Source organism: Cololabis saira, chromosome 5 (genome assembly GCF_033807715.1).
Source record: "Cololabis saira isolate AMF1-May2022 chromosome 5, fColSai1.1, whole genome shotgun sequence".
NCBI lineage: Eukaryota > Metazoa > Chordata > Actinopteri > Beloniformes > Belonidae > Cololabis > Cololabis saira.
This window is the reverse complement of record NC_084591.1, coordinates 32,245,424-32,270,844: the sequence shown is the minus strand read 5'-3', so window position 1 is coordinate 32,270,844 and position 25,421 is coordinate 32,245,424. Positions and strand designations below refer to the sequence as shown.

At 45.4% G+C, this 25,421-nt stretch overlaps 1 protein-coding gene across 2 annotated transcripts in view; it reads left to right on the top strand.

The window, feature by feature from the left end:
- Positions 1–25,421, top strand: part of carmil2 (capping protein regulator and myosin 1 linker 2) — a 56,536-nt gene that overhangs the window by 18,541 nt on the left and 12,574 nt on the right. The window contains exons 15-32 of one of the 2 annotated variants that reach the window (XM_061721588.1): positions 2,134–2,210; positions 2,650–2,754; positions 3,116–3,185; positions 3,260–3,341; positions 3,468–3,564; positions 4,568–4,622; positions 4,715–4,887; positions 5,260–5,328; positions 6,239–6,332; positions 6,459–6,545; positions 6,637–6,765; positions 7,929–8,045; positions 8,123–8,298; positions 8,449–8,536; positions 11,947–12,030; positions 12,171–12,237; positions 13,768–14,252; positions 24,726–24,829. In XM_061721588.1, coding sequence (XP_061577572.1) covers positions 2,134–2,210; positions 2,650–2,754; positions 3,116–3,185; positions 3,260–3,341; positions 3,468–3,564; positions 4,568–4,622; positions 4,715–4,887; positions 5,260–5,328; positions 6,239–6,332; positions 6,459–6,545; positions 6,637–6,765; positions 7,929–8,045; positions 8,123–8,298; positions 8,449–8,536; positions 11,947–12,030; positions 12,171–12,237; positions 13,768–14,252; positions 24,726–24,829 — 2,159 coding nt within the window. Of the gene's footprint in view, positions 1–2,133; positions 2,211–2,649; positions 2,755–3,115; positions 3,186–3,259; positions 3,342–3,467; positions 3,565–4,567; positions 4,623–4,714; positions 4,888–5,259; positions 5,329–6,217; positions 6,333–6,458; positions 6,546–6,636; positions 6,766–7,928; positions 8,046–8,122; positions 8,299–8,448; positions 8,537–11,946; positions 12,031–12,170; positions 12,238–13,767; positions 14,253–24,725; positions 24,830–25,421 lie in introns of both variants that reach the window. The other variant, XM_061721587.1, reaches the window with a different exon arrangement.

The window sequence follows — 25,421 nt, the reverse complement described above, 5'->3', positions numbered from 1 at the left end:
ACAGACAGACAGACAGACAGACAGACAGACAGACAGACAGACAGACAGACAGACAGACAGACAGACAGACAGACAGACAGACAGACAGACAGACAGACAGACAGACAGACAGACAGACAGACAGACAGACAGACAGACAGACAGACAGACAGACAGACAGACAGACAGACAGACAGACAGACAGACAGACAGACAGACAGACAGACAGACAGACAGACAGACAGACAGACAGACAGACAGACAGACAGACAGACAGACAGACAGACAGACAGACAGACAGACAGACAGACAGACAGACAGACAGACAGACAGACAGACAGACAGACAGACAGACAGACAGACAGACAGACAGACAGACAGACAGACAGACAGACAGACAGACAGACAGACAGACAGACAGACAGACAGACAGACAGACAGACAGACAGACAGACAGACAGACAGACAGACAGACAGACAGACAGACAGACAGACAGACAGACAGACAGACAGACAGACAGACAGACAGACAGACAGACAGACAGACAGACAGACAGACAGACAGACAGACAGACAGACAGACAGACAGACAGACAGACAGACAGACAGACAGACAGACAGACAGACAGACAGACAGACAGACAGACAGACAGACAGACAGACAGACAGACAGACAGACAGACAGACAGACAGACAGACAGACAGACAGACAGACAGACAGACAGACAGACAGACAGACAGACAGACAGACAGACAGACAGACAGACAGACAGACAGACAGACAGACAGACAGACAGACAGACAGACAGACAGACAGACAGACAGACAGACAGACAGACAGACAGACAGACAGACAGACAGACAGACAGACAGACAGACAGACAGACAGACAGACAGACAGACAGACAGACAGACAGACAGACAGACAGACAGACAGACAGACAGACAGACAGACAGACAGACAGACAGACAGACAGACAGACAGACAGACAGACAGACAGACAGACAGACAGACAGACAGACAGACAGACAGACAGACAGACAGACAGACAGACAGACAGACAGACAGACAGACAGACAGACAGACAGACAGACAGACAGACAGACAGACAGACAGACAGACAGACAGACAGACAGACAGACAGACAGACAGACAGACAGACAGACAGACAGACAGACAGACAGACAGACAGACAGACAGACAGACAGACAGACAGACAGACAGACAGACAGACAGACAGACAGACAGACAGACAGACAGACAGACAGACAGACAGACAGACAGACAGACAGACAGACAGACAGACAGACAGACAGACAGACAGACAGACAGACAGACAGACAGACAGACAGACAGACAGACAGACAGACAGACAGACAGACAGACAGACAGACAGACAGACAGACAGACAGACAGACAGACAGACAGACAGACAGACAGACAGACAGACAGACAGACAGACAGACAGACAGACAGACAGACAGACAGACAGACAGACAGACAGACAGACAGACAGACAGACAGACAGACAGACAGACAGACAGACAGACAGACAGACAGACAGACAGACAGACAGACAGACAGACAGACAGACAGACAGACAGACAGACAGACAGACAGACAGACAGACAGACAGACAGACAGACAGACAGACAGACAGACAGACAGACAGACAGACAGACAGACAGACAGACAGACAGACAGACAGACAGACAGATAGATAGATAGATAGATAGATAGATAGATAGATAGATAGATAGATAGATAGATAGAACTTTATTCATCGCCAAAGGGAAATTCAACCGTCCAGCAGCTCATCAAAACATAAACATAAAAAATCAACCACACAATAAAAGCACATTCATAATATTAAAATAAACATGAAATATAAGGTTTTTAAAACAAATATCATGTAAAGTGCAAACTAAAATATAGTCCAGTTGTGGCAGAGGTGAGTGTGTGAGACTGAGTTCAGGAAGAGTTAAACAGTGTTATGGCTGTGGGGACGAAGGATCTCCTGAACCGTTCTGCAGCGCAGTGAGAGGAGCCGACCGCTGAGGACAGCGATGGTGGTGAAGGAGCTTCTGATGGGGTTTTTCCTTCAGTCTTTAACTTCTGTCTCTGTATAACTCTCATTTTACCTTTCCTGACAGCTGTTCGTGTCCCTGTCTGCTGGATGTTGTTACAAGCTGGTCCACCTGAACCTGGCCAGGAACCCCTTCACCCATAGGTCAGCTCCACCCCCGTAACCATGGAGACCATGGACATGTATTGCTATGTTAGCACAGTCTAGTGGGTGGGGGGCTCAGATGTTGCTGTTTTAATAAAATGAACCCTCATCACGCCAAAAACTCTGGTCGTGTTTCAGTGTGAATGTCAACAAGTGTGGAAATATGACAAATGTTCATCAGTTCATCAGCACTTTAATAATGTAAAAGTGCTGTAAAAAGTTAAAAAAAAAAAAGGTGCAGTACTAGCCAGCAGAGGGCAGTCTCAACCTGCATATAAAACATGTTCTTCTTAGACAGAAGATCTCCTGGAAACTCTTCCAAACAAACTGTCCTGGTTCCGTCTTCTTCTGACTGGGCTGTGATGGACTTTAACATGCTCACGGTCACTGAGGCCTGTAGGCTCTGAGATGTCTGACGTTGGGGTAAATTTGCTTGCAGAAAGGTACGGGAGGTGACGAGGAGCATCCAAGAGTTCTTCGGTCAGAGCTGCCAGCTCAGATATGTGGGTCTGTCTGCAACCAGGTTACCTCCACAAGCTCTCAGGTGTGTTTCCTCCCAATAATGAGGCCAGACTAGGTGGAATACAGAGCTGGTTCTGTCTGTATCCAAAGAGTGTGTCGGTACTCTGTAGCCACTAGGGGGCCCAGGCTACAAGATGGATCTCAGTGTCTTAAGTTTAAAAACAAACTGAGCTGTCTTCATTCCCTAGGAGCATTTAAATACTTCACTGTTAAGAGCAACAATCAATTCTTCTTAACTGCATGTTTGTGATGTTGCCACAGAGGCTCTATGTATCTGTATAATGTGTGTAAACAGCTCAGGTTCTACTGTCCGGCTCCACTAAGACTCGGGTGACCAGGTGTTTCTGTGCTGCACACCTGTAACTCAGATTCTTGTGCTGCAGGCTGCTGCTGCAGGGTCTGGCCACCAACACTCGACTCTTTGGTCTGGAGCTGGACCTCAGCAGCTGTGAGGTACACAACAGCGTCACATACAGTCCAGCGGGAACCAGTAGAACCAGTAAACCAGTGTTTTTGTCTCTGTCCAGCTGCGTTCGGCAGGAGCTCAGGTGGTCCAGGAACACATCTGTGAGGCGTCATCCATCAGCAGCCTGGACATCTCTGACAACGGTACATGTCTTGCACCTCCAACACATCCTTCTCCTTTACCACTTCCATTACTCTCTTCCTATATGTTCCTCCTCCATCATATCCCTGACCTCCTCCAACCTCCCCCCCCGCCCCCTTTGGTTCCAGGTCTGGAGAACGACATGGTGACTCTGGTTCTGTCCGTCGGTCGCTGTCCGTCTCTTCGTCATCTTTCTCTGGGGAGGAACTTCACCCTGAAGTCCAGGTCTCTTGAAGGTTCCACTCTGATCCCTGCCCACTGTTAGTATTGGTGGATTTCCACTAGTGGAAGTCTGGAGTAGTTTTACAAGGCTCGGACACTGGAGCAGGTTTCCATCATCAAAAAACTCTCCTGCAACAGGAAACTGAAACAAGTGCCTTCCTTGGGTTAGATGCCTCAGAACAGCCCTGAGTGGGGGTTGGTGATGACTTGGGTGCAAACACAGCAACCCCCTCACCTTCTTCATGTTTGAGTCTAAAGTCATCCCTACGCTCACCGTGCACAACTCCAATCGCTATGAAGGGAGGTTTTCCAGGAGCAGGTCCTACACTGTAATGGAGACACAATGACTGAAAGGACCAAAGGAGGAGGTCTTCCCTGGAGTCATGCTGGAAAACCTCCCCAGGGAGGCATCCAGGAGGCGTCCTCACTAGATGCCCGAGCCGCCTCACCTGGCCCCTCTCGATGCAAAGGAGCAGTAGCTCTACTCTGAGCTCCTCCCAGATGACCAAGCTGCTCACCCTATCTCCAAGGGGGAGCCGAGACACCCTGCGGAGGAAGCTCATTTCTGCAGCTTGTATCTACGATCTCGTTCTTTCAGTCACCACTGAAGTTCGTGACCACGGGTGAAGGTTGGAACGTAGGCCGACTGGTAAAAAAAGGCCCTATAGGACTCTTTCAGCTTGAAAGCATCCCGAACCACTAGTGTGTTGGGGGATTACTGCCACAACAGGTACTGACAATCTCATGGCCACAGCTTGCATAGATGCAAGGCAAGGCCTCGCATCCTTCAGCAAGGCAATGCTAAACTGCATACTGGGTTTATTCATGGTCAAATGTCTCATTTTAAACATCTCCTCTGGTTCCTGCATTCTGTTCTGACTAAAACAGGGGTTTATGAGATTCTGGTGCTGGTCTTAAATGAAGCCATCTGTTTTAGTGTTTTCTCACCTCGCTCTGGTGAAATGTTGCTGATTGTATCTTCTCCATCCTCCTTCCCTTCCTGCAGAGCTCTGACTGACCTTCTTCATCGTATCGCTCAGCTCATCCAGGATGAGGAGTGTGTGAGTGTTGTTTCCTCATCTCATCCACTTTCACTCATTAATGCCAACTCATGTCAGTTTTTGTTTGTATGTATGTGTACGTGTGTGTGCAGCCCCTCCAGTCTCTCTCTGTGTGCGACTCAAAGCTGAAAACAGGGATGCACATCCTGCTTAGCGCTCTTGGAGGACATGCCACGTTGGTCGAGTTGGACATCAGTGGGAACAACATTGGAGACACTGGAGCCAAAATGCTGGCTAAAGCCCTGATCACCAACACCAGACTGAGGTAAACCCTCTACCTGGGGCAGCAGGGGGGTTCGGAGCCTTGGTCATGCACATGTACTGTAGGGGATCAAACCTACAGCGACTTTCCAACAGCAGCCACAGTCGCCCCAACTAATTTCTGCTGACAGAAGGTCAGTTAGGTCCAAACCAATCCCATCCAGGATCCTGGTGTTCCAGCCGACTGCCAGGCTGATCCACTCTACCCATTTCTGCAATAACCGGCTGCACAGAGTCAGCTCCTCCCACATAGTGACCACCAGAGAACCATTTCTTAGGAATTGTCTAACAAGTGTCACATAGGTATTGTTCAGTTGTGTTCATGCAGTCAGGGGGTTGCGTTGATCCTGAACTCCTCTGTTTTCTATCTTTGAAGGACATTGTCATGGGACAGGAACAACGTCACTGCCAGAGGTTTCCAGGATGTGGCAGATGCCTTAGAGAGGTCTGTCTCACACACACACACACACACACACACACACACACACACACACACACACACACACACACACACACACACCCACAGCTTTGGTCTGTATAGTCATCCGTGACAACTGTTTTTTTTAACATAGTATATGAGGGTAAACCACAAAGGTATCTGTGGGGGGGGGGGGGTGTCTTGACTTATTTTAGTTAACGGCCAGCTGTCATCACTTTAGCTACTTCCACCACGTTGTCGTGGAAGCACCAGGCGTCTTTCACTGGCTGAGCGTAGCTGTCTAGAGCGAGTGTAGCTCTGGATGAAGGAGTGAAGGTAGGCAAGAGCCGTTTGGGTAATTGTTTGGTAACACTCCATGCAGGCTGGCCTGCCCACTTTCTGACTTGCCTGGACCTCCACTGAAACCCAGCTGTGATGAAGCCACACGGACCTCAAGGCCACCAAAACGGGAGTGCCGACGTCCGACAGGAGCTCCCCAGCTCAGTACAATGCGGCAATGGGGCGGCAGTAGCTCAGGTGGTAGAGCGGGTCGTCCAATGATCGGAAGGTCGGCGGTTCGAATCCCGCTCTGTCCCAGTTTGCTGTCGTAGTGTCCTTGGGCAAGACACCTTACCCACCTTGCCCCGTGTGAATGTGTTTGAATGTGTATGAATGTTTGGTGTTGGTCGGAAGGGCCGTTTGGCGCGATATGGCAGCCACGCTTCCGTCAGTCTCCAGTCCCAGGGCAGCTGTGGCTACAAATGTAGCTTACCACCACCAGTGAGAATGTGTATGAATGAATAATGATTTCTGTAAAGCGCTCTGGGTGCCTAGAAGGGCGCTATATAAATCCAAGTCATTATTATTATTATTACAATGTAGAGGTCTGTACAGGTGGGACACTCCATACCTGAAGGTGGTTTTCTTTGTTGTGCAGGAACTTCACACTACAGAACGTGTCCCTCCCCCTGGCTGACATCATGCAAAGTTACCGGAGCAACCCCGAACGAACTAAAGAAACACTCCACAAGGTGGTTTGAGCTGTTAACGGATCAATGAATTCACACTGATTACACATTCTTATGATCTAATCTGATAGAAAGATGATCAGGTCATCTTGTTTCTTGTATATCTCATGTCTGAGAGTGTGTGTTCAGATTCAGGCGTGTTTAGACAGAAACAACCAGAGACAGTCCAGCAGCAAGCAGCTCCAGCAGGTGTTCAAAAACCAACAGTCTGAAAAGGTAAGACACATGTACAGTTGAGCAACCGCCAGAGGAAGAAACCCAGCCGTGGATGTTCAACTCTGTCTGTGCTCGTTGTCGGCCGTTCCAGGTTCTCCAGGGAATGTGCCGGCAGTTGGAGGAAAGTCTTGACCGTTTGAGCCACTGCAGTACAGAGGAGGTCCAGAATGACGTCCTGATGACACAGGAAGTCCTGCAAAACGCCAGAGACTGTATGAAGGTAAACTATTTGCATGGGAAAACCAAGAGTTTGCAGCAAGTTTGTGGGCATCAGTTTACCACTTATGAGCTCTACTTCTCCAAGCTCACTCATAAATTCTTGTTTAATCCCCGTCAGATGGGACAGAGATGATTCATGCCACTTTTAATTACCCAAATCACAAAACAATGGACTAAAGCAGCACATTAAATGAACAGGCCTGTAGTTTCCACCTACAGATCCCAATCTCCCAAAGAGTCCATGCTGTGTGTTGAGGTGAGCCCGACTGTAGTCGGTACCAGGAGACTTTATGCACAACCTCAGGCTCCAACCAGGTGATGTTCCATGTTTTAAGGGCCATTTTCAGCAGCTGAGGGTCACTAAGCTGTTGCAGCCCACACCTTCAGCTGATACAGCAATACACCACATTGCAGCTGACCTGTATGCCCACTCCTGCAGGTGGACAGTCCACAGGAGGTCTGTGTAACTTGTTCGGGCTCAGCCCACTAAGCACCATGGGTAAAGGCCCGGTCACTAGATACCCCTCAATGAGCCCCTCTTCCAGCCTGGCTCCAGTGTGGCTACCCAAAATCCCTGGTCTAGGTGAGGGACATTAAGGTCCTGACTCTCTACTCTCTCAAAAGAGTTAATACATTTACCCTTCGTCAACGAAAGCCTCCCTGGCCCGAGAAGCTGCTTCTGCCTCCTGAACCGCCACTCTTGGGTTCCAGTTCCTCCCCAGGGTTGGATTTGGACCCACCTTCCTAACCATTGCATATTTACTCCAGCTAACAGCTATGTCATTACCTTGGAGCACTTCAACCGTTAAACTAGATATTGGTAGCTGCAGTATTCCTGTCCTGTACAACACTGCACCAGTTAGACACCTGGGACCCCCTAGTCACTTCCTTATATAGGAAGTACACAACCTCATCTTTCCTTGGAGACCTGACTTGTCTACTCCATCTAATCCTTCAGCAATATCCTTCCTGATTCATCTCTCAGGTCCAACTGTACCACCAACCTAAACTTCTCAGTGACTTTTCCCTTACTGTTGGGATAAACTAAGACTCATGGAGGGGTTAATGAACGTCACAATGTTCAGTTTTGATTGATGCTGTCAGAGAGCTGTTATCTGAGCTCCCTGTTTGTCTCTTGTGTGTTTCCTGTTTGTCTTTATGCAGCTGCTTCCATCTCTGTGTGAGGAAGGCATGAAGTCTTCCTCTGATGAAGACCAGATCAATGACATCCTCTCTGACGCTGCTGCAGCTCTGACAGAGGAGCTCACCAGGAACATGCAGGTACATCCCTGGCCGTGATGGTCTCTCCAAATCTTTCCATCGTTGAGGTCAGATACTTCAGCAATGATGTGTTTCAGGAGCTGGTTCAGGGTCTGATGAGGCACGCCGAGGCAACATGTCCACGTGTGGTGCAGCGGTCCAGCATTTGTAAATGTCTGTCAGACTCTGTGAACAAAAGAAGCCGGCAAGCTCACGTCTTCCTGAGGAACACTGTCGTGGAAACCACAGGCAAAGTCATCAGTGCCAAGCTGTGGTAAGAACTCATCTGAAAGCGCCACATTGACCCGGTTTAATCTCTGGAGACCTGCTGTGGTCTCTGTACCCGACGCACCATGAGAGGAATTGTCCAAGCCTTCTGAGAAGGACAGTCAGTCACATGTACCCTCATCTTTCCTCCTTCCAGTGATCTGAGACAGACGTTAACCGACACTCTGGCTGAAAGTGTTGTAGAGCAGGTCCTGCAGGATCTGACGGCAGCGCAGGACAAGATGGTAACATCATGATCACCGGCCTCAGTACTACACTATGGGCCCGATTTACTGAGATCCTAAATAAAGAGTACTAAATTGTGTGTGCACTGAAAAAGTTTGCACGTGCTGTTGTTGTGTGTTTTGCGGGTGATCAACTAAGATTGCGTGCGCAATTGATAACAGGTGCAAACCTATTAATTAATGACATCAATAACCATTTACCCGATTTTTGTTATCTGTGACTGTGATTGTGGGAAAGTATGACTATTGTGGAATCCATGAGCGCATTTAAACATGAATCATTAACACAAAACTGGACGCTAAACAGAACGTGACACAGAATGAGAATATAATTTTTGTCAGACGAGGGGGTGCTTTTCACGGCAGGGGTGCTGAATACGGCACAACACCGGGGTATGACAACTGCAGAACAAGTATAGGCGCACAATAAGAAACACTTTTTTCTCCATGAAAACACGTGATTTATTTATTATCACAAATAAAAAAATGAATGTGCCTCCTGTGGCAACCTTTTGCTGAATAATACTCGATTTAAATAAAATAAAATAAATAAAAAATAAATAAAAATAAAAATAAAATATTTTTCCTTTTGCATGTGGAGAATCCTCACCACAAGTTGAGCCATCCCCACCCCATTCCTCAAATCAGGCACCAACAAGCATCCCTGCGTAATGCTGGGCAGATTAGCACCTTCCTTTCGAACGTATTAAATACAGACGCAATCACAATCCCCGCAAAAACTTTCAGGCTTGGTAAATCTCATTGCGCGTGGTAAATGGACCTATTTGCATTTTCCCCTGCCAGTATTTAGCGCTTTCTGGCGGGTACGTCCCATATTGATTATTCATCAGGGCAAAAGTACTTAATGAACAGCGTGTGCTATTTTGCTCATTTGAGAGGCACAGTCCTCTTTGCACGCTGTTAGTAGATCAGCTTGCACATTGGTTTGCGGGTGATGTCAAGTTTGCACACGTTTTTACGCACGGAAACCTTTAGTAAATCAGACCCTCTGTCTGCAGTACCGGTTTCAGTACTACAATATCAATGCAGTACCGGCCTTAGTACTACCCTGTCACTGCAGTACCGGTCTCAGCACTACACTATCTCTGAAGTACCGGCCTCAGTACTACACTAAAACCACGTACCGGCCTCAGTACTATACTGTCACTGCAGTAACGGCCTCAGTACTACACTAACACCGCAGTACCGGCCTCAATACTATATTGTCACTGCAGTACTGGACTCAGTACTACAGTGAAGGTACATTATGTTTTACTCCACCTTTTACTCCACAGTGAAAGGTGGAGTAAAGGCGGAGTAAAGGAGCTTGGATGATGTCTGAAATGTATAAACAGATGTGAAAAGCCTGTATTTTGTTCAGATTTGCTCATCTCACACTGTGATGGACTGGACACTTGTCTTATCAAATCAAGTCAAACTTTAATTATACAGCTCTTTGTGCAATAAAATGCAGCACAAAGTACTTTAGAGAATACAAAAATTTCACTCGTCTCCTGAAAACTTTGTGTAAAAAAATATACAAGAAGATGGTTCTTTATAAATGTGGTAAAAAGATTATCTGCTCATTGTGGCTCCTCCCACTGGCGTCTTTCAGATGCTACTATGAACAAGTCTACGAAGTTTCATGAATGTCGGTCAGTCGCATTTGTAAATGCAACTGTGAAGCAGTCTTTGCATGCTTCCTACTAGTGAAAGTCCATATAAAGAGCCCGAGTTCGCGGTTTTATGTGGTTGCTGAGCCAGATTTACTCTCCCAGCAGGAAATGGGTTTTTCACCGATCGTCATAGACACTTCACACAGTATACAAAAACTTACTACATGGAAGATGTTAAGTAACTGGCGGAGCCGACTGATGTGAAGTTATTGATCAGACATAGTTTGAAGAGTATGGAGATGGCAGATGGTACAAAGCTTCTCTTAAAGGTGTCCTTCTCCATCTCAGGGTCTCATACCTGCGGCCAGAGGGCAGGAGTCTGAATTAGTTGTTGAGGGGGCTCAGCATCTGTGATTATTGTTTCGGCAAGGTGGGCTAGTTCTTTGTTATTGTGCTCTGACATGTTGGGTGTGAGGGAAGCCGTGTGATCTTGTTTGTCTTGTTTCTGTTGGAGACCAACAGCATGGTGTAAAAACGGGGGAGCAATACAACAAATGGGTTTGACTACCTTCTTGTATAGCAGTAATAGAAGATGGGGGTATGGATAATGTAATCTTTGCTGAGAGCCATGAATAATATCAGTTACGTGGCGGTCAAAGGTTAGGGTGTTGTCCGGGGTATTTGAATTTATTGGCCTGTTCGGTTGTTTCCAGTGATGGAGATCTGATGCAGACGGCAGCTGGGGGTGTTCCTTCATTGTCTCTCTATTGACGTGAAGGTGATTATCCGTGCACTATTGTATAAACTGGGGGACCGTGCTGAAGCAGTGATGGAGTTGTCATCATCCAGGAGATCCAGAATTACAGGGTTATCAGAATATTGGTAGTGTGGTCAGATTCAAAATACTTTATTAATCGCATGAAGGGAAGTAAGTTGTTGCAGTAGTAATGATTTTTTTTTTTGGGGGGGGGGGGGGTTTACATACTTTTTTGTGGCTCTCGTGGGCTTTATTTTAAAAGTGGCTAGACAGGAAACTTTGGTAGAGAGAGGGGGGAAGACCCACAGTAAAGAGCCACAGGCCAGGATTTGAACCTGCTCTGTCTGCAAGAGGGCGACAGCCTCTGGATACGGCGCACCCGCTCAACCCACTGAGCTACCCAGGGCCCAACTGTAGGCAGGACTTCAGTCTCTTCTAAGATTCATTATTGAGGTTTATAGCTGTGGGTAGGACGGATCTGTAGAGGATCTCCTAGAGGTCTGAAGGATCTCCTGTAGAGGTCTGACGGATCTCCTGTAGAGGTCTGAAGTATCTCCTGTAGAGGTCTGAAGTATCTCCTGTAGAGGTCTGAGGGATCTCCTGTAGAGGTCTGAGGGATCTCCTGTAGAGGTCTGAGGGATCTCCTGTAGAGGTCTGAGGGATCTCCTGTAGAGGTCTGAAGTATCTCCTGTAGAGGTCTGAGGGATCTCCTGTAGAGGTCTGAGGGATCTCCTGTAGAGGTCTGAGGGATCTCCTGTAGAGGTATGAAGGATGTCCTGTAGAGGTCTGAAGGATCTCCTGTAGCGGTCTGAAGGATCTCCTGTAGAGGTCTGAAGGATCTCCTGTAGAGGTCTGAAGGATCTCCTGTAGAGGTCTGAAGGATCTCCTGTAGAGGTTTGAAGGCTCTCCTGTAGAGGTCTGAGGGAAACTTTTGTTTAAAATTGTTGTTGTACTTTAGAGACTTTTATTACACGAGACATTTGTGTTCACTTTCCAGTGATGGATTCTGGGATAATTCTTTTTTACTTGCCCTTCAGGATTGTCTTGTTAAAGAAAATTCATGCAACAGAATCAACATCCCAGAGCTCCGACTGGGAGACGGAGACTTCCCCACTGATGACGTAAGCGGCACACAGCAGTTCACATCTTCTTTTGTTCTGTTTACTCATGTGGTTTCTTGTGTGGTTCCTTGTGTGGTTCTTCATGTGGTTCCTCTTGTGGTTCTGCTCCCTGGTCTGAACTCTGCTCTCTCCCTCACCAGTACAGTCCAGCGATCTGGAGAAACAGTGTACACTGCAAGAGCCTGAGGCCTGCTGCTTCACTGAAGAGTAAGGAACATGAGCATGTGACCTGGGACTGGCCCGTCCTCCTTCTGAGGATTCATGTCATCTACAGTATCAGTGCCATCAACATTCAAATTTTTGTGATCCATCCTAAACTTAGCCAGCTAAAATGAGCTAACTTTAACTTGATTAATAGTAGAAGTTTATTGGAATCAGCTAACTTTAGCTAACTTTAATTAACTTTAAGTTGCTTGACATTACAAGTTTATGGGAAACAGCAATGGTCAGCTAACTTTAACCTGGTTAAAGCCTGATTTAAGGTTCTGCGTTAAATCAACGTAGAGCCTATGCCGTTGCCGTGACGCCGTCATGAACCCTTCGGACTTCTCCGTCACTCCATTTCGCCACGGTGCAGTACCCCCCCAGAGCGCTAGTTGATACCTTGTTTAGCTTCCGGCTTTTCCGGTCACAGTGAATCAAAGAGATAAGGACAACTATTGTGCAAAAAAACAAAACAACCCAAAAAAAATAAAATCACACGCACACGAAGAAAAGAGTGTTGAAAGTTCACGACTGCTTCACAAACTGGAACCGGAAATGCGTTGCTACCAAGCAAACCAATCACAGCCCTCTCGGTCTGCGTCGGGTCTGCGTCGGGTCTGCGTCGATCTCGACGCGTAGTTCCATTTTTTGGGAGGTGCATGTCAGGCTACGGCGTAGGCTACGGAGAGACTTCCGCGTAGCCGTGTACCCTACGGCGTAGGCTCTGCGTTAATTTAACGCAGAACCATAATTCAGCCTTAAAAAGTCTTCAGTCTTCAGCAATTCTTTTACTTAACATTAAATGTTTACCAGAGCCATTTTAGCTTTTAGCGTAACTTGATTAACATTACAAGTTCACAGGAGCAAGGAACAACATATATATATACATACATACAGTATATGTATATTTATTTATGCTACATACATATACTGCATGAATATATACTGTATGTATATATATGTATATGAACGGTTCTGTGACGGAAAAGCAGCACTGGTCAGCTAATTGGAGCACAGCCTGTTTACTTTTACACCAGTGACTTCAGTAAGGGAGGGGTGAGGTGGAGGAGGGGATGAAGAGGAGAAAACACTCCTCTTCATCTGACTGGAGGCTCCCAGCACTCCAACACCCCCGCTGCTGTTTGATCAGCTGAAGAAGAAACAACCAGCTGAAGCCGACATCAGGGAAGGGCTTCAACACACTCAGAGTTAGGTAAACATGTTATGATGTCTCTTGACGGTCAACTCATCAGTTTGGATTTCACTGGACCCTGAAAAGAGTAGATGAGGAGGATACATATCACCACCTTGCTTTCTCCATCTATGACAGCACTGGGTCTTTTTGGCAGGATTCAGGACTGGCGCATCCATCTGCTGCTCTGCTCTTCCTCTCTGCATGTGCTTCACCCTCCTCCCTCAGACTCCCCTTCTTCCTAACCCTCCTCTTCATTCCTTCCACAGCTCTGTTTTCTTTCATAATCAGTGTGTCCTCCTCCCTGTGCCTCCTCATCCTCCTGATATCATTATTTTCAGGTCTCTTGGATGCAGACTGGGAGCATCAGAGCAGGGACCGACGATCAGAGAAGCAGGGAGGAGGCAGCGCTGGAGAGGAGGACGGGGGAGGGAGCTTCATCCTCCCACGGCTGCTGCCAGCCACCCCCCCAAGTCCCTCCCCTTCCACTTCCACTTCCTTGTCCCCCCCCCCACCAGCAGGCGGGGGGAAGAGGTGTAGGGAGGGGGAGGTGTCAGCGGATGCTGCAGTATCAGGAGGCAGAGGAGCAGTGCTCGTCTCCCCTCCCAGTCTCCCCCCTCCAGCTCCAGAGGAGGAGGCGGCCGGCTACGGACGCTTACACCGAAGACAGGCGCCCTTCCCCGGCTGCGGCCCCCTCCACGACCCCGGAGCCCCCTCTGCTCCCATGGAGCCTCTACCCACTGGGGGCCACTCTCTCCGGCACTACACCGCTTCCCGTCCGCGGCCGCGGCGCACGCACACACAGCCCCCTGCCCCCCGGCCTCAGGTGAGCACATACACACTCATTTAACACACTAACACACCAGTCAAAGAGGAGGAAAGGTGACATAATACACCATCTGTCTATCTATCTATCTATCTATCTATCTATCTATCTATCTATCTATCTATCTATCTATCTATCTATCTATCTATCTATCTATCTATCTATCTATCTATCTATCTATCTATCTATCTATCTATCTATCTATCTATCTATCTATCTATCTATGGTTCTGCATATCTATGGTTCTGCAGTTGTAATCATGGAAGCCATCTTCAGCTGTAAATTCTCTTGCTGCCTGTAGTCACGCTCACTGTGTGTGTGTGTGTGTGTGTGTGTGTGTGTGTGTGTGTGTGTGTGTGTGTGTGTGTGTGTGTGTGTGTGTGTGTGTGTGTGTGTGTGTGTGTGTGTGTGTGTGTGTGTGTGTGTGTGTGTGTGTGTGTGTGTGTGTGTGTGTGTGTGTGTGTTGGGAGTGGTGTTTCCCAGGTTTTTCCCAGTGCCAACCCCCATCCCACCATCGTGAAATGCTTTCTGATTCAATTATTCATGTTTTCACATTAGTAGGGTGTTTCTCTGTCAGTGAAAAATTAAGCTTCTCTTTACCTTTCATTTGTAACCTTGTATGTATTTCAACCCTTTTTATTTTGTAATTGAAATCTCACCACTGAAGCGCTGAATTAAAGGCACACTATGTAATAATAATCATCCAGACCTGACAGGGCCAGGATATCATGAGAGAGTCAAGGTACCGTAAGACCATAGAATGCATAAAAGGAACTGGAAAAACCCTTTTGAAACATAAACAATACATTTATGAAGAATTATGTTTTTTGGGCATCGATTCAGCTCTGGCAGCCCTTGTTTCAAGTGTTGTTGGTTAGTCAACTTGGCAGGGTCTTGAAATGAACCAAAGTAAAAGTCAGTCAACCCGAGGACTGAGCTGTCACAAGAAGGAAGAGGCAGTCCTCTGTTTAGCCCTGGCTAGCGTCCTTCAACCAAGGGTGAAGATTCAAGATTCTTTATTTGTCATTGAGTCAGCGTCCTGACTCATCGTAATTTCATTCCATTACAGCCCGTCCAAAGAGAAGAAAGAAGAAAAACACACAAACAACATAGGACATGGGTAGACAGGTGCCTGAGGCTGCAGCCATGGTAGGCGCTGCCCTTTCATTAGCTGAGAAAGGGTGACACGGGGGAAGAGGATGGGGAAAAAAAACATCCTCACATTGTGTGACAAACACAGTATGAAGGTGCAAAAAACACCTCAGCACAGAAAAATATTCAGACATCATAACAAAAAAGCCGTGAATAGCATACGTGGAGGGGGTGAGGGTGTGGGTTAGGGTAGAGGGGGAGGGTTCCCGGCACAGGCCGCCGAAGTGGGCGCCTCAGCCTCCTGGTGCAGCGCAGCTAACCTACATTGCGTTCTGGGGGGCGTGAGAGGAGGGGGCCAGCATAGGCATTGCAAGGAGGGTTAAGGGGTGTGTGTTGTGTGTGTGTGTGTTGTGTTGTGTGAGTATGGGTCAGTCTGTGAACTCCAGTTTCAGTTCTTTCAGCCATAGACCTTGATAGCGATGGAATGCTATCAGCCAGCCTCGGTTAGTTCTGGTTCAGGTCCACATGTGTCATGAGGGGAAAGGGAAGGGCAAGTGGGAGCAGATCATCTTGTTAACATAACATCCAGGGAAGATTGTGGCTTGACCAGCCTGCCAAGGCCGGCCTCATGGAAGCCAGATTCAGGTGATAACAATTGTATTTGTGTCAGCCCAACTCCAGTCATTTTCCGACTGCCTTAAGTCTCTCTGGTTCATCTCCATGGCAACTCAAACAGACAAATTCATGGGTATTTTCCGCCAAGCCGAGCTTGCAAATCTCCAAGGTCTTTTCCATCCTGCCAATGAGTTCAAAACCGCAACGAGCCTGCGATTCTGTTTGAGAATTGCATCCAGTTTGCGATTTTTGCTCACACGTCTGAGTCTGAGTGTTGGTGGCACAGCTTATCCCTTCAGACACGCCAGGCAGCCTTCAATGAGCCAGAATAGCTGTCGATGTTTTCTGAATTTGTCGATATGCCAGGTAACTGCCAACTCCAAAAACCAGAAATCAAATGATAGTATGGCCTGACACACAACCCTCCACATCTTCCAGGAGTCCATCATGTATCCGGCCGCAAACATCCCATCGGGGCAAGAGGGCTCCCCTCAGTTTTGGTCAATTGCGTTGAGAGACCAGCTGACCAATTCCATGATTTAAAAAATGTGAGAGAATATGAAAAGAGAGGCTCCAATAGAATGACAAGACAGCACCTGACAGAATACAGTGGCAGGGTAGATAGGGAGGGAGCAGGAGAGAATAAATGTCCACCTTCACTGAGAGCAGAAAGTGAAATACCGGTAGCTGCTTTGCCAAGCTTCACCCCTGAACCTTCCAGACCAACCCAGAACTGGTCTCAGTGGTCTCTAAGTACAGGTAACACCCAAACAAGACATGCTATATACATTCAATAAGAATATATTATAATATATATAAGAATAACGCTCTGTCAGTGTTTATTCAGAGCTCAGAAGTCAACACAATGCTAAGTAGCTAAAGTGACAACAACTAGCCATTGTCAACTGTCACTTAAAAGATTATTCATCTAATTATACACACATTGAAACTGAAGATTGAACATTTCAGTTCAGTTTATATATGAATTCACCATTAACATCTCCTGGTCAAACAAAATCTTTAGATATAAGGACAAAGGGTCTGATAAAATGCTGTTATGACATATGCTGGAAAAACTTTTATTTTAGTTTTCAGGTTTTACGATTTCTGAATCATCAGCAGTGAAAACAGGCTCATTAAGTAGAAACAAGTAAATATGTATACTCAGGTTCCAATGGCTTGTATTTGTATCTTGGTCAGAGTTAGCCTATGGTCACATATATCAGGTAAAAACTGTGAGTGACATATGGAAAATGCCAAGGACGTTGTACGAAGTAACAAGGACTGTGTCAGCCGTTGAGGGACCAGGGCACACTGATGAGAAATTAGCTGCTGTAACAAGACATTTGTAGACTAGAGAGGACAATATTGGAATGTTACTATACAAGCAACCCCAGTGAGAGAGGTTACATGTAAATGATGTGGAATCTACTTCAAAATCCAACATTTAAATTAAACAAAAAACACCTGGTGATTCAGTGCCCCAACATCCACAAATGAAACCTGATTTCACAACTGGCGAATGATGGGGTACAAAAACAATGCTACAAAAAGGGGCAGCCGGGACAACAGGTCATCATTCCCACCCTTGATGAAGGGCAAAGGCAACAGGAAAAGATGGATTACTTTAGCTTACATTACCCCTTACCAAGGCTGTGATAGAGTTCCCTCTGAAAATCTACTTTACGATAGCTACTGAAACAATCACCAACATCAGTCAGCTGGTGTGCAGCAGCAGTGATAGCAGCTACGAGATTGGCATCATAGGTAAGAAGCAGAGCTCTCCATAGCCAAGAAGATTTAAAAACCAAGATCTAGGCTGTGTGGAGAGAAGTAAGCCAGTCGTCCAAACAGTCGAAAGGAAGCAATGAAGCAGGTTGCAATGAAGAAACAACTGCCCAAGAAATATCATACACTGTCAGGACCTTAAGCACTGGAATCTGCCAAACAAAGACTCTTAGCCGTGGCTACCCAACTGAGAAGAGACACAGTGGAAGGTAGGAGAATCGACAAGATGTTCTTTACCAAACCATCCAAAGTGTGCTTTCAGTAGCAGGGTATTAATATGAAAATCTACTCAAGGCTGAGACTGAACTGTACAGGAAAAATATGTGGATCAACATAACAAACCTTAGAACTTAGTACCTCAGTTGAGTATACTGGAATGTTTGGAGCAGTACAACATCAACAGGGCACTGAGAGCCATTATCACTAATAACTCAATGATACAGTGGAGGACAACTATAGAGGCCAACTCAAAACCAGTTGGACAAGTTACGATCAAGTACTGCTCACACTCAACAGATGCTCGTGAGCGCTGGTGAGCGGTGATCTTTTCCCTTTCATTTTTAGGGCCAAAAATGATCACCAGCATTTAGCTGGAGAAAATTCTGGCACATCCACTCATTGATTTGATGAATACAGTTACTGAATGAGAGTAAGGGACTGTAGTCATGTGATGACACGGAAATATAGAGTTGTGTGTCATCGGCATAAGTATGGTAGGAAATGTTTTGATGTTCCATAGGGGTAGGGCTAGGGGTAACATATAGATGTTGAATAGAAGTGGTCCGAAAATGGACCCTTGAGGAACCCCACATGTGATCTTGGTTCTCTCAGACTCATGGTTTCCAATTGACACAAAAAAGGCCCTATCTTGCAAGTAAGATTTGAACCATTGAAGCACAGTGCTGTTAAGTCCCACCCACTTTTCCAATCTGCTGAGTAGCATGTTATGATCAACTGTGTCAACTGTTGATCATAAAGTGTTGCAGCACTGAAATCCAGTAATACCAGAACAGAGGATTTGCCTGCATCATTATTCAGATGAATATCATTTAAGACTTTGATGAGTACAGTCTCAGTGCTGTGGTGTGGCCGAAATCCAGACTGAAATGCATTAAAAAGGTTGTTTTGCATCATAAAAGCATGAATTTGCTGGAAAACAACCTTTTTAATGATTTTTTTTCCAAAAATCGCAGATTTGATATTGGCCTATATTTACTAAGTGTTGTAGCATCCAGATTTGATTTTTTTAGAAGAAGTTTTATTACTGCAGTTTTCAAGGCCTGGGGAAACTGCCCTGCTTGAAGAGAAGTATTTATTATCTAGAGTACATCCAGAGCTATGCAGTTAAAAACTGTTTTAAAAAGGTTTGAAGGCAGAATATCAAGACAGCATGTTGTGGGCTTTAATTTTGAAACTGTTTCCGTTAGGGTTGTACAATCTAAGAGGCTAAAATATCCCAGCTTGACTAAAGGATGGAAAGGCAGAAGTGTTGTTATTCCTGAGCTGGAACTGTCTTTTGCTTGTCTTATCTGTAATATTTTGTTTGTGAAAAAGGCAGCAAAGTCATTGCATACCTTTTCAGACAGTAGTCCAGGGGGGAATGAGGCTGTGGGGTTTGTCAGTCTGTGTACCACAGAAAACAGTGTGCAGGCATTATTACTGTTTCTATGAATAATCTCTGAAAAATATGATTGCCTTGCATTCTTCAGTTTCTGGTTATAGTTGCAAAGACTCTCTTTATAAATGTCTTAATATACCTGGAGTTTGTATTTGCGCCACCTGCGTTCTGCTTGTCTACATATCCTTCTCTTTGTTTTAACCAGTGTGGCGTTTCTCCAGGGTGATTTTTTCCTCCCTGACAGAACTTTGGTCTTAATTGGGGCGATAGAATCAATAACAGTCATAACATTGGAACTAAAAATGTTAACAAGGTCATCAACTAGAACTGAGGGAAGGGTTGGTGGTGGTGTAAAACCCTGGGTGAATAATGCACAGGTGTTATCATTTATATAACGCTTTCTGATTACCTCTGCTTCACCTTTCATAGGATTGGCAAGGGTGGTCATTTTAAACAATACACAGTAGTGATCAGAAAGAGCAACATCGTTCACTACAACCTCTGAGATATTAAGACCTTTGGAAATAATTAAATCTAGTATGTGTCCTCGGTTATGCGTTGGATCTGTGACATGCTGGGAAAGCCCCAAATTATCCAGAATATTTAAAATTTCCTTAGCACACCCATCTTTAGGATTATCAACATGAATTTTAAAATCACCCACTAAAACAACACAATCAAAATCCATGCACATAATTATCAGTAGTTTGGCAAACTCATCAAAAAACATTCCATCATATTTGGGGGGTCTGTAGATGGTCACTAAGATTCATGAACATGCAGGGGGGGGGGTGTAGGGGGCTCAAGCACCCGCCCCCTTTGATCAGATGCCCAAAGTGCCCTTCTGTCAAAGGCCTTTAAGAAAAAAAAAAGATTTCCATTTTCAAGTGTGGACCTATCGTGCCATTCATTTACCAATATAATCTAACAATTAATAATAATTCAGCTAAATAAAATGATATGATGAACAACCCCCTCCCTGACATGCATCTGGCAGGCCCTCATCACCCCCCCCCTGCATTGGTGCAGCGGGGCCGGAGCGCACTTTGCAGGTCTGCAGGAGATTGACACTTCAACTGAGGATATATTTTTAATTTCACTTACCGGTATGGTTTGCGGCAAAAGCATTATGTGCACATTACTTGTGTGTGTTGTTGTTGTAAGGCACTTGACGAATTTCACTTAGTCAAGTGCCTTACTACAACAACAACAAAGCTTTGCAACTGCACGACATATACTGTATATTGCTGTTAGTAATTAGTCACCATTAGCTGCTTGCTGACGGAGAGAGGGATAGAAATGCAGCTGCTCGTCTCTGTAGGTCTATTTTTCCCACCGTTTTAGAGATCATGTGATTTTAATTTAAAGTAATTTAAATTAAGTTGCAATCCCCCACTTGGCTGCGAGTATGTGTGTGTGTGTGCGTGTGTGTGTGTGGGCGCATGATTTATGTGCATCAGATCTTTATTTTATTTCAGGATATTTAATTGTGCAGACATGCCTCGTAAGGACAGGAGGTTGAGAGAGAGGGAAAAGGAGCGGAGTGAGGCTGCTAAAGGCCGTGGATCCATCACCAGCTGGGTAGCAAAGTTATTTATGTTGATTCAGATCTGTAATGTTCATCTGTCATTACTTTAGTTTTGATTAGTGGGTATCCAGAGTTATTATAGTTTTGTATTTTTCATTTAGTTTCCATTAGTTTAAGTATTAGTTTTAGTTTGTTATTATAATACGGGGTATTTGTTGTGGGTATTTGTTGTGGGTAAGGTATAAGAAGTTCAGAACAGGTATTACAATACAAAACACAACAGCGTTTTGTATTGTAATGTAACAAAGTTATTGTCGGAAAGTGTTTAAGTCATGTTCCATGTGTCCCTTTTTTAAATTTCAACACCTGCCCCTCCAAAGGTCTCTGCACATCCCTGCTAAGATTGCTCGACAGGGGGATATTAACTGAATGGCAACATATTCAAAGGAGTCAAATTGACCATAAGACATTTTCTTACATTGGAAGCTGTCCTTGAACAGAGTGGCAACTCCGCCTCCTCTCTTATGTATTCTTGCTTCACTAAATAAACTAAAATTCTGGTGTATTGACTCAATAAGAACTGCTGCACTATTATCCTGACTTAACAGGGATTCAGTTAAAAACATAAAATCAAGGTTGTGTTCGTTAATAAAACCATTGATTAAGAAAGATTTGCCAACCAGAGACCTGATATTTAAAAGAACTAAATGTAAATCCTTAACACGAGACACTGGTGAGTTTCGAGGATGACACACTATACTCAATAGATTGGCAGATTGAATTGAACTCTTTTCATTTCTCACCAGTTTTATACCTTTTCTGTTACCTATCATCACAGGGATAGAAAAAGCTGATTGAACTCCATGGGGCCCTGACTTTTCCTGGGACAGAACAATGTTAATATTGACATCACAGTCTGGACCCGGCACATATCAGACATCACTGACTTTTGGTTGTGGTTCTGAGGTGGTGGTTTAGGAGGGGTTGGGTGATGTGGGGGGTTAAATAAAGGATTTTGGCATGGTGTTAGCTGGATTCCAATATTTACAAGGCTCTTCATCCTGTCAGTGAATTCCAGACGTGGGGAGTCCTGACTGCTGGAGAGAGTTGAAAGCTGGGTGGGCTCTGGGGGGGTGAGGGTTAGGTGTCTCCTGTTGGGGCTGGTGGAGACTCCACCTGTTGGGGTGAGGATGAGGATGATGACCCTGCAGTTTCTCTCTGACTCTGCTCTCCTCCAAAGTCAGTCCTTATCTCAGTGTCATCACCAGAGCTCCGTCTTATCGGTTGGTAAAGCATACAAGGAATGACACAGTCAAGTAGTTTGAATGGTGTACTGTACGGAGATTTTGTGGGACTTTCAGATTCAGACTGATAAACTGGTGATGGCTAACCAATTGGACATCGTAATGGTTGACAAACTCCAGAAGAGAGAAATATTGATAGATGTAGTAAAAGATACAGCAATATCGCCAAAAAGGAACAGGAGAAATATCAGGGGTAGAAGGAAGAGATTAAGGAGATGTGGAAGAAGGCATCAAGGGTTGATTGATTTATTTGCACAGATTGAGATGAGATAAAACTTTTTTTTAATCTCAAGGGGAATTCTGATGCCAGAGAATGCAGGAAGATGGAGGTAGAATACAGAAATGTAAATTCTAAGTTAGTTAAGTAAGTAAGTTAAGAATAAAATATACTGGGCTGCTCGGTGGCGCAGTGGGTTAAGCAGCGGCTCATATACTGAGGCTACAGTCCTCCTCCTGCAGCGGTCGCGGGTTCGAATCCAGCCCGCGCACCTTTGCTGCATGTCTTCCCCGTTCTCTCTCTACCCCTTTCCAGTCTGCATCTCCAATAAAGTGCCACTAGAGCCCAAAAAAAAAAAAAAAAAAAATAAAAAAAAAAAAAAAAGAATAAAATATACTAAAGAAATAACTTGATTTAACTTTATTGTTCTAAAAAGATAACAGAACATTTTATGTTTAGTTTATTGAGTAAGACTGGTGGAGACATACACTCCCTTTCTTTCTTTTTGGTATTTATTTTATAAACAGCAGTCTTATGGAGATACTTATCTCCAGACAATGTCACAAAAACTCAACATGTTGTAATGGTTTCAACAGAGTAGTTGGACCAGATAGAAAAGAACAGTCTTGATCCAAAGTTGAGTTAATGAGTTAAACTTGGCACACAAAGCTAAAGGTCAGATGTCCTCCTGACAAATGAATATCTGCATATCTGAATCTTTGGTGATGTGTAACAGTGAGTAGGACTTTCATGTCCGTCCTGGTGTTCCTGCTGCAGAATAAGTTGGGGGTGGATCAGGTGTAGGAAGAAACGTCCCAGAAGATAACTTCTTGAAAATGTGCGTGTCATTTAGCTTGTGCCTCCGTTGGCTGTGAAGGAAACAGACATTGAGTGAGGTGTTTTGTTGTCCCGTTTGTGTTTTGATGTCAAATTAAGAGGAATTCATAGTGATTCACGTAGGAGGTCCTCACCGCAGCTTCGTTTATCAGACATGTGACGATCCACATCCACAGCAGAGACATAAGAGTGTGGGTGTCACATGTGTGAGGAGAGCGGGGGAGGGGCGGCCATGTTGGCGTGAGTCTCGTGGAGACAGGTGGCCGTTCAGGAGGTGGCGAGCAAGAAACAGAAGCCGAGTGTTTTCACTGCCGATGCAGGAAGGAGCTGAAAGATGCAGGCGGACGCTGCTTCTGAGCAAGAGAAGGACATCTGCCTGTTTTCTCCAATTTTACAACTGATTTTAATTCACTCACATTCACATGATCTGTATGCAATGACTGGAGAGTCGGTGAAAAATGACCCAGATACCAGAGGATGTTTGGCCAAAACTGGCCCTCATAGTTCCTGGCGACCCACAGAGAGGGGGATCTCAGAGAAGCCTGCAGGGGACTGTTGGGGGGAGGGGGGTCAGTCCTGATCTGATCCACCTGCTCTGTGTCCTGATGCTTGCGTCATCCCACCATCCAAGGGTTTCCAGTGGGTTCTCTACCACTGGTAGACTGTGCTCCTTGCTAGTGGAAAAACATCTGTCATTGATTGATTTGCTTGATTTTATCTGTAGTCTGACCTGCCGTGGTTGTGAAGTATAACAAAGGGGAGGCGCAGTCCGGTGCCGGGACAGAATCATAACAGTCAGCTGTAATAGTTATAATCAGTGGCGGCTGGTCAGTAGAGGGCGCTAGGGCGCCACCCATCAAATCAAGAGATGAAAAATTAAAAATAAAATAAAAAACATGTAAGATACAAATAATTATTAAAAGAAGGTGTTATTTCAGTCTGTGGGTGACTGTGGTTTTATTTATTTCTGGAAGTAAGGGTCAAACAGAATCCAGTGTAAGCTCTTCAACATTTGATAAGCACGTGAGGATCTCTTAATTAGTTCGAATTAGATTCGACGCATATTATTTTCTACCTTTCTTTTTTCCTCATTGTACAAAGCTTGTACCTAACCGTGATTTCTGTGTACCGTTACACCCCTATGTATGCCAAGGTAAATTGCGCCCCCCCCAAATTTTTTTCAGCTGCCACTGGTTATGATAGTTATAATAGTTCTGATACAGAAGGTAAATGTGCTGAATCCTGAGCAAACAGGTTGACTGCAGGAGTATTCACTGTGACACTGGCCAGTTACCTGCCTCACGAGTCTCGAACTGGTGTAATGTTCATATTCACAGTGAAATATTCCTTTATATAACAGTTATACTTTTGTATCTCCCATGTACATAATGGAACACAGTCTTATATTGAGGTTCCAGCAGGTTCCGAGAGTCTAAAAGACATTAATGGTTTATTTCACGGCTGGTTGTTACAGGAGTCCGAGTCGAAGGAAGAGAAGGAAACTGATGAGGTGATGGGCCGAGTAGACGAGGGTGTCGAGGAGTTCTTCACCAAGAAAATCATCCCTGACTATGCACTGTAGGTTACAACATAACACACGCACACACACGCACACACACGCACACACACGCACACACACACAGAGCTTTCTTTCACCTAATAGCAGCTGAAGGCAGGAAAACTGGAAATGAAAGATTTGTAGTGTTTAATTTAGTCCACCAATGAGAGGAAACACGTTCCAGATCCAGATCCAGATCCAGGTCCACCTGTGCACCAGCCAGCGGGCAGCTGTAGAACACGCTGCTACACACAGTTAAAAACCAGGTAGGAGTTATCATGGGAACATTCCCTCAGTTCCCAGAACTATAGAGAAAGAGGTCAGCGGTGAAGAGGCGCTGTAACCTGTTCCTGATCAGCTCCCCAGATCTGGGGCAGACGACTCACAGACCGTGCAAGTCATGTTTAATCACTGTTGCTGCTGAGCTTAGGTGCAGAACGTATCTTACCTGATTACACCCCCAACCCCCCACCCCCTCCGTTCCCTTTAGTTTTCTGTCCTTGTCTTCTACTAAACTCTCTTTCAGTCTGCTTCAGACAGATGACTCTTGCTCAACAATGCAGGACGGGGACTTCCGGTGGCATGGTAACTGGTACGGCAGCACAGAAATAA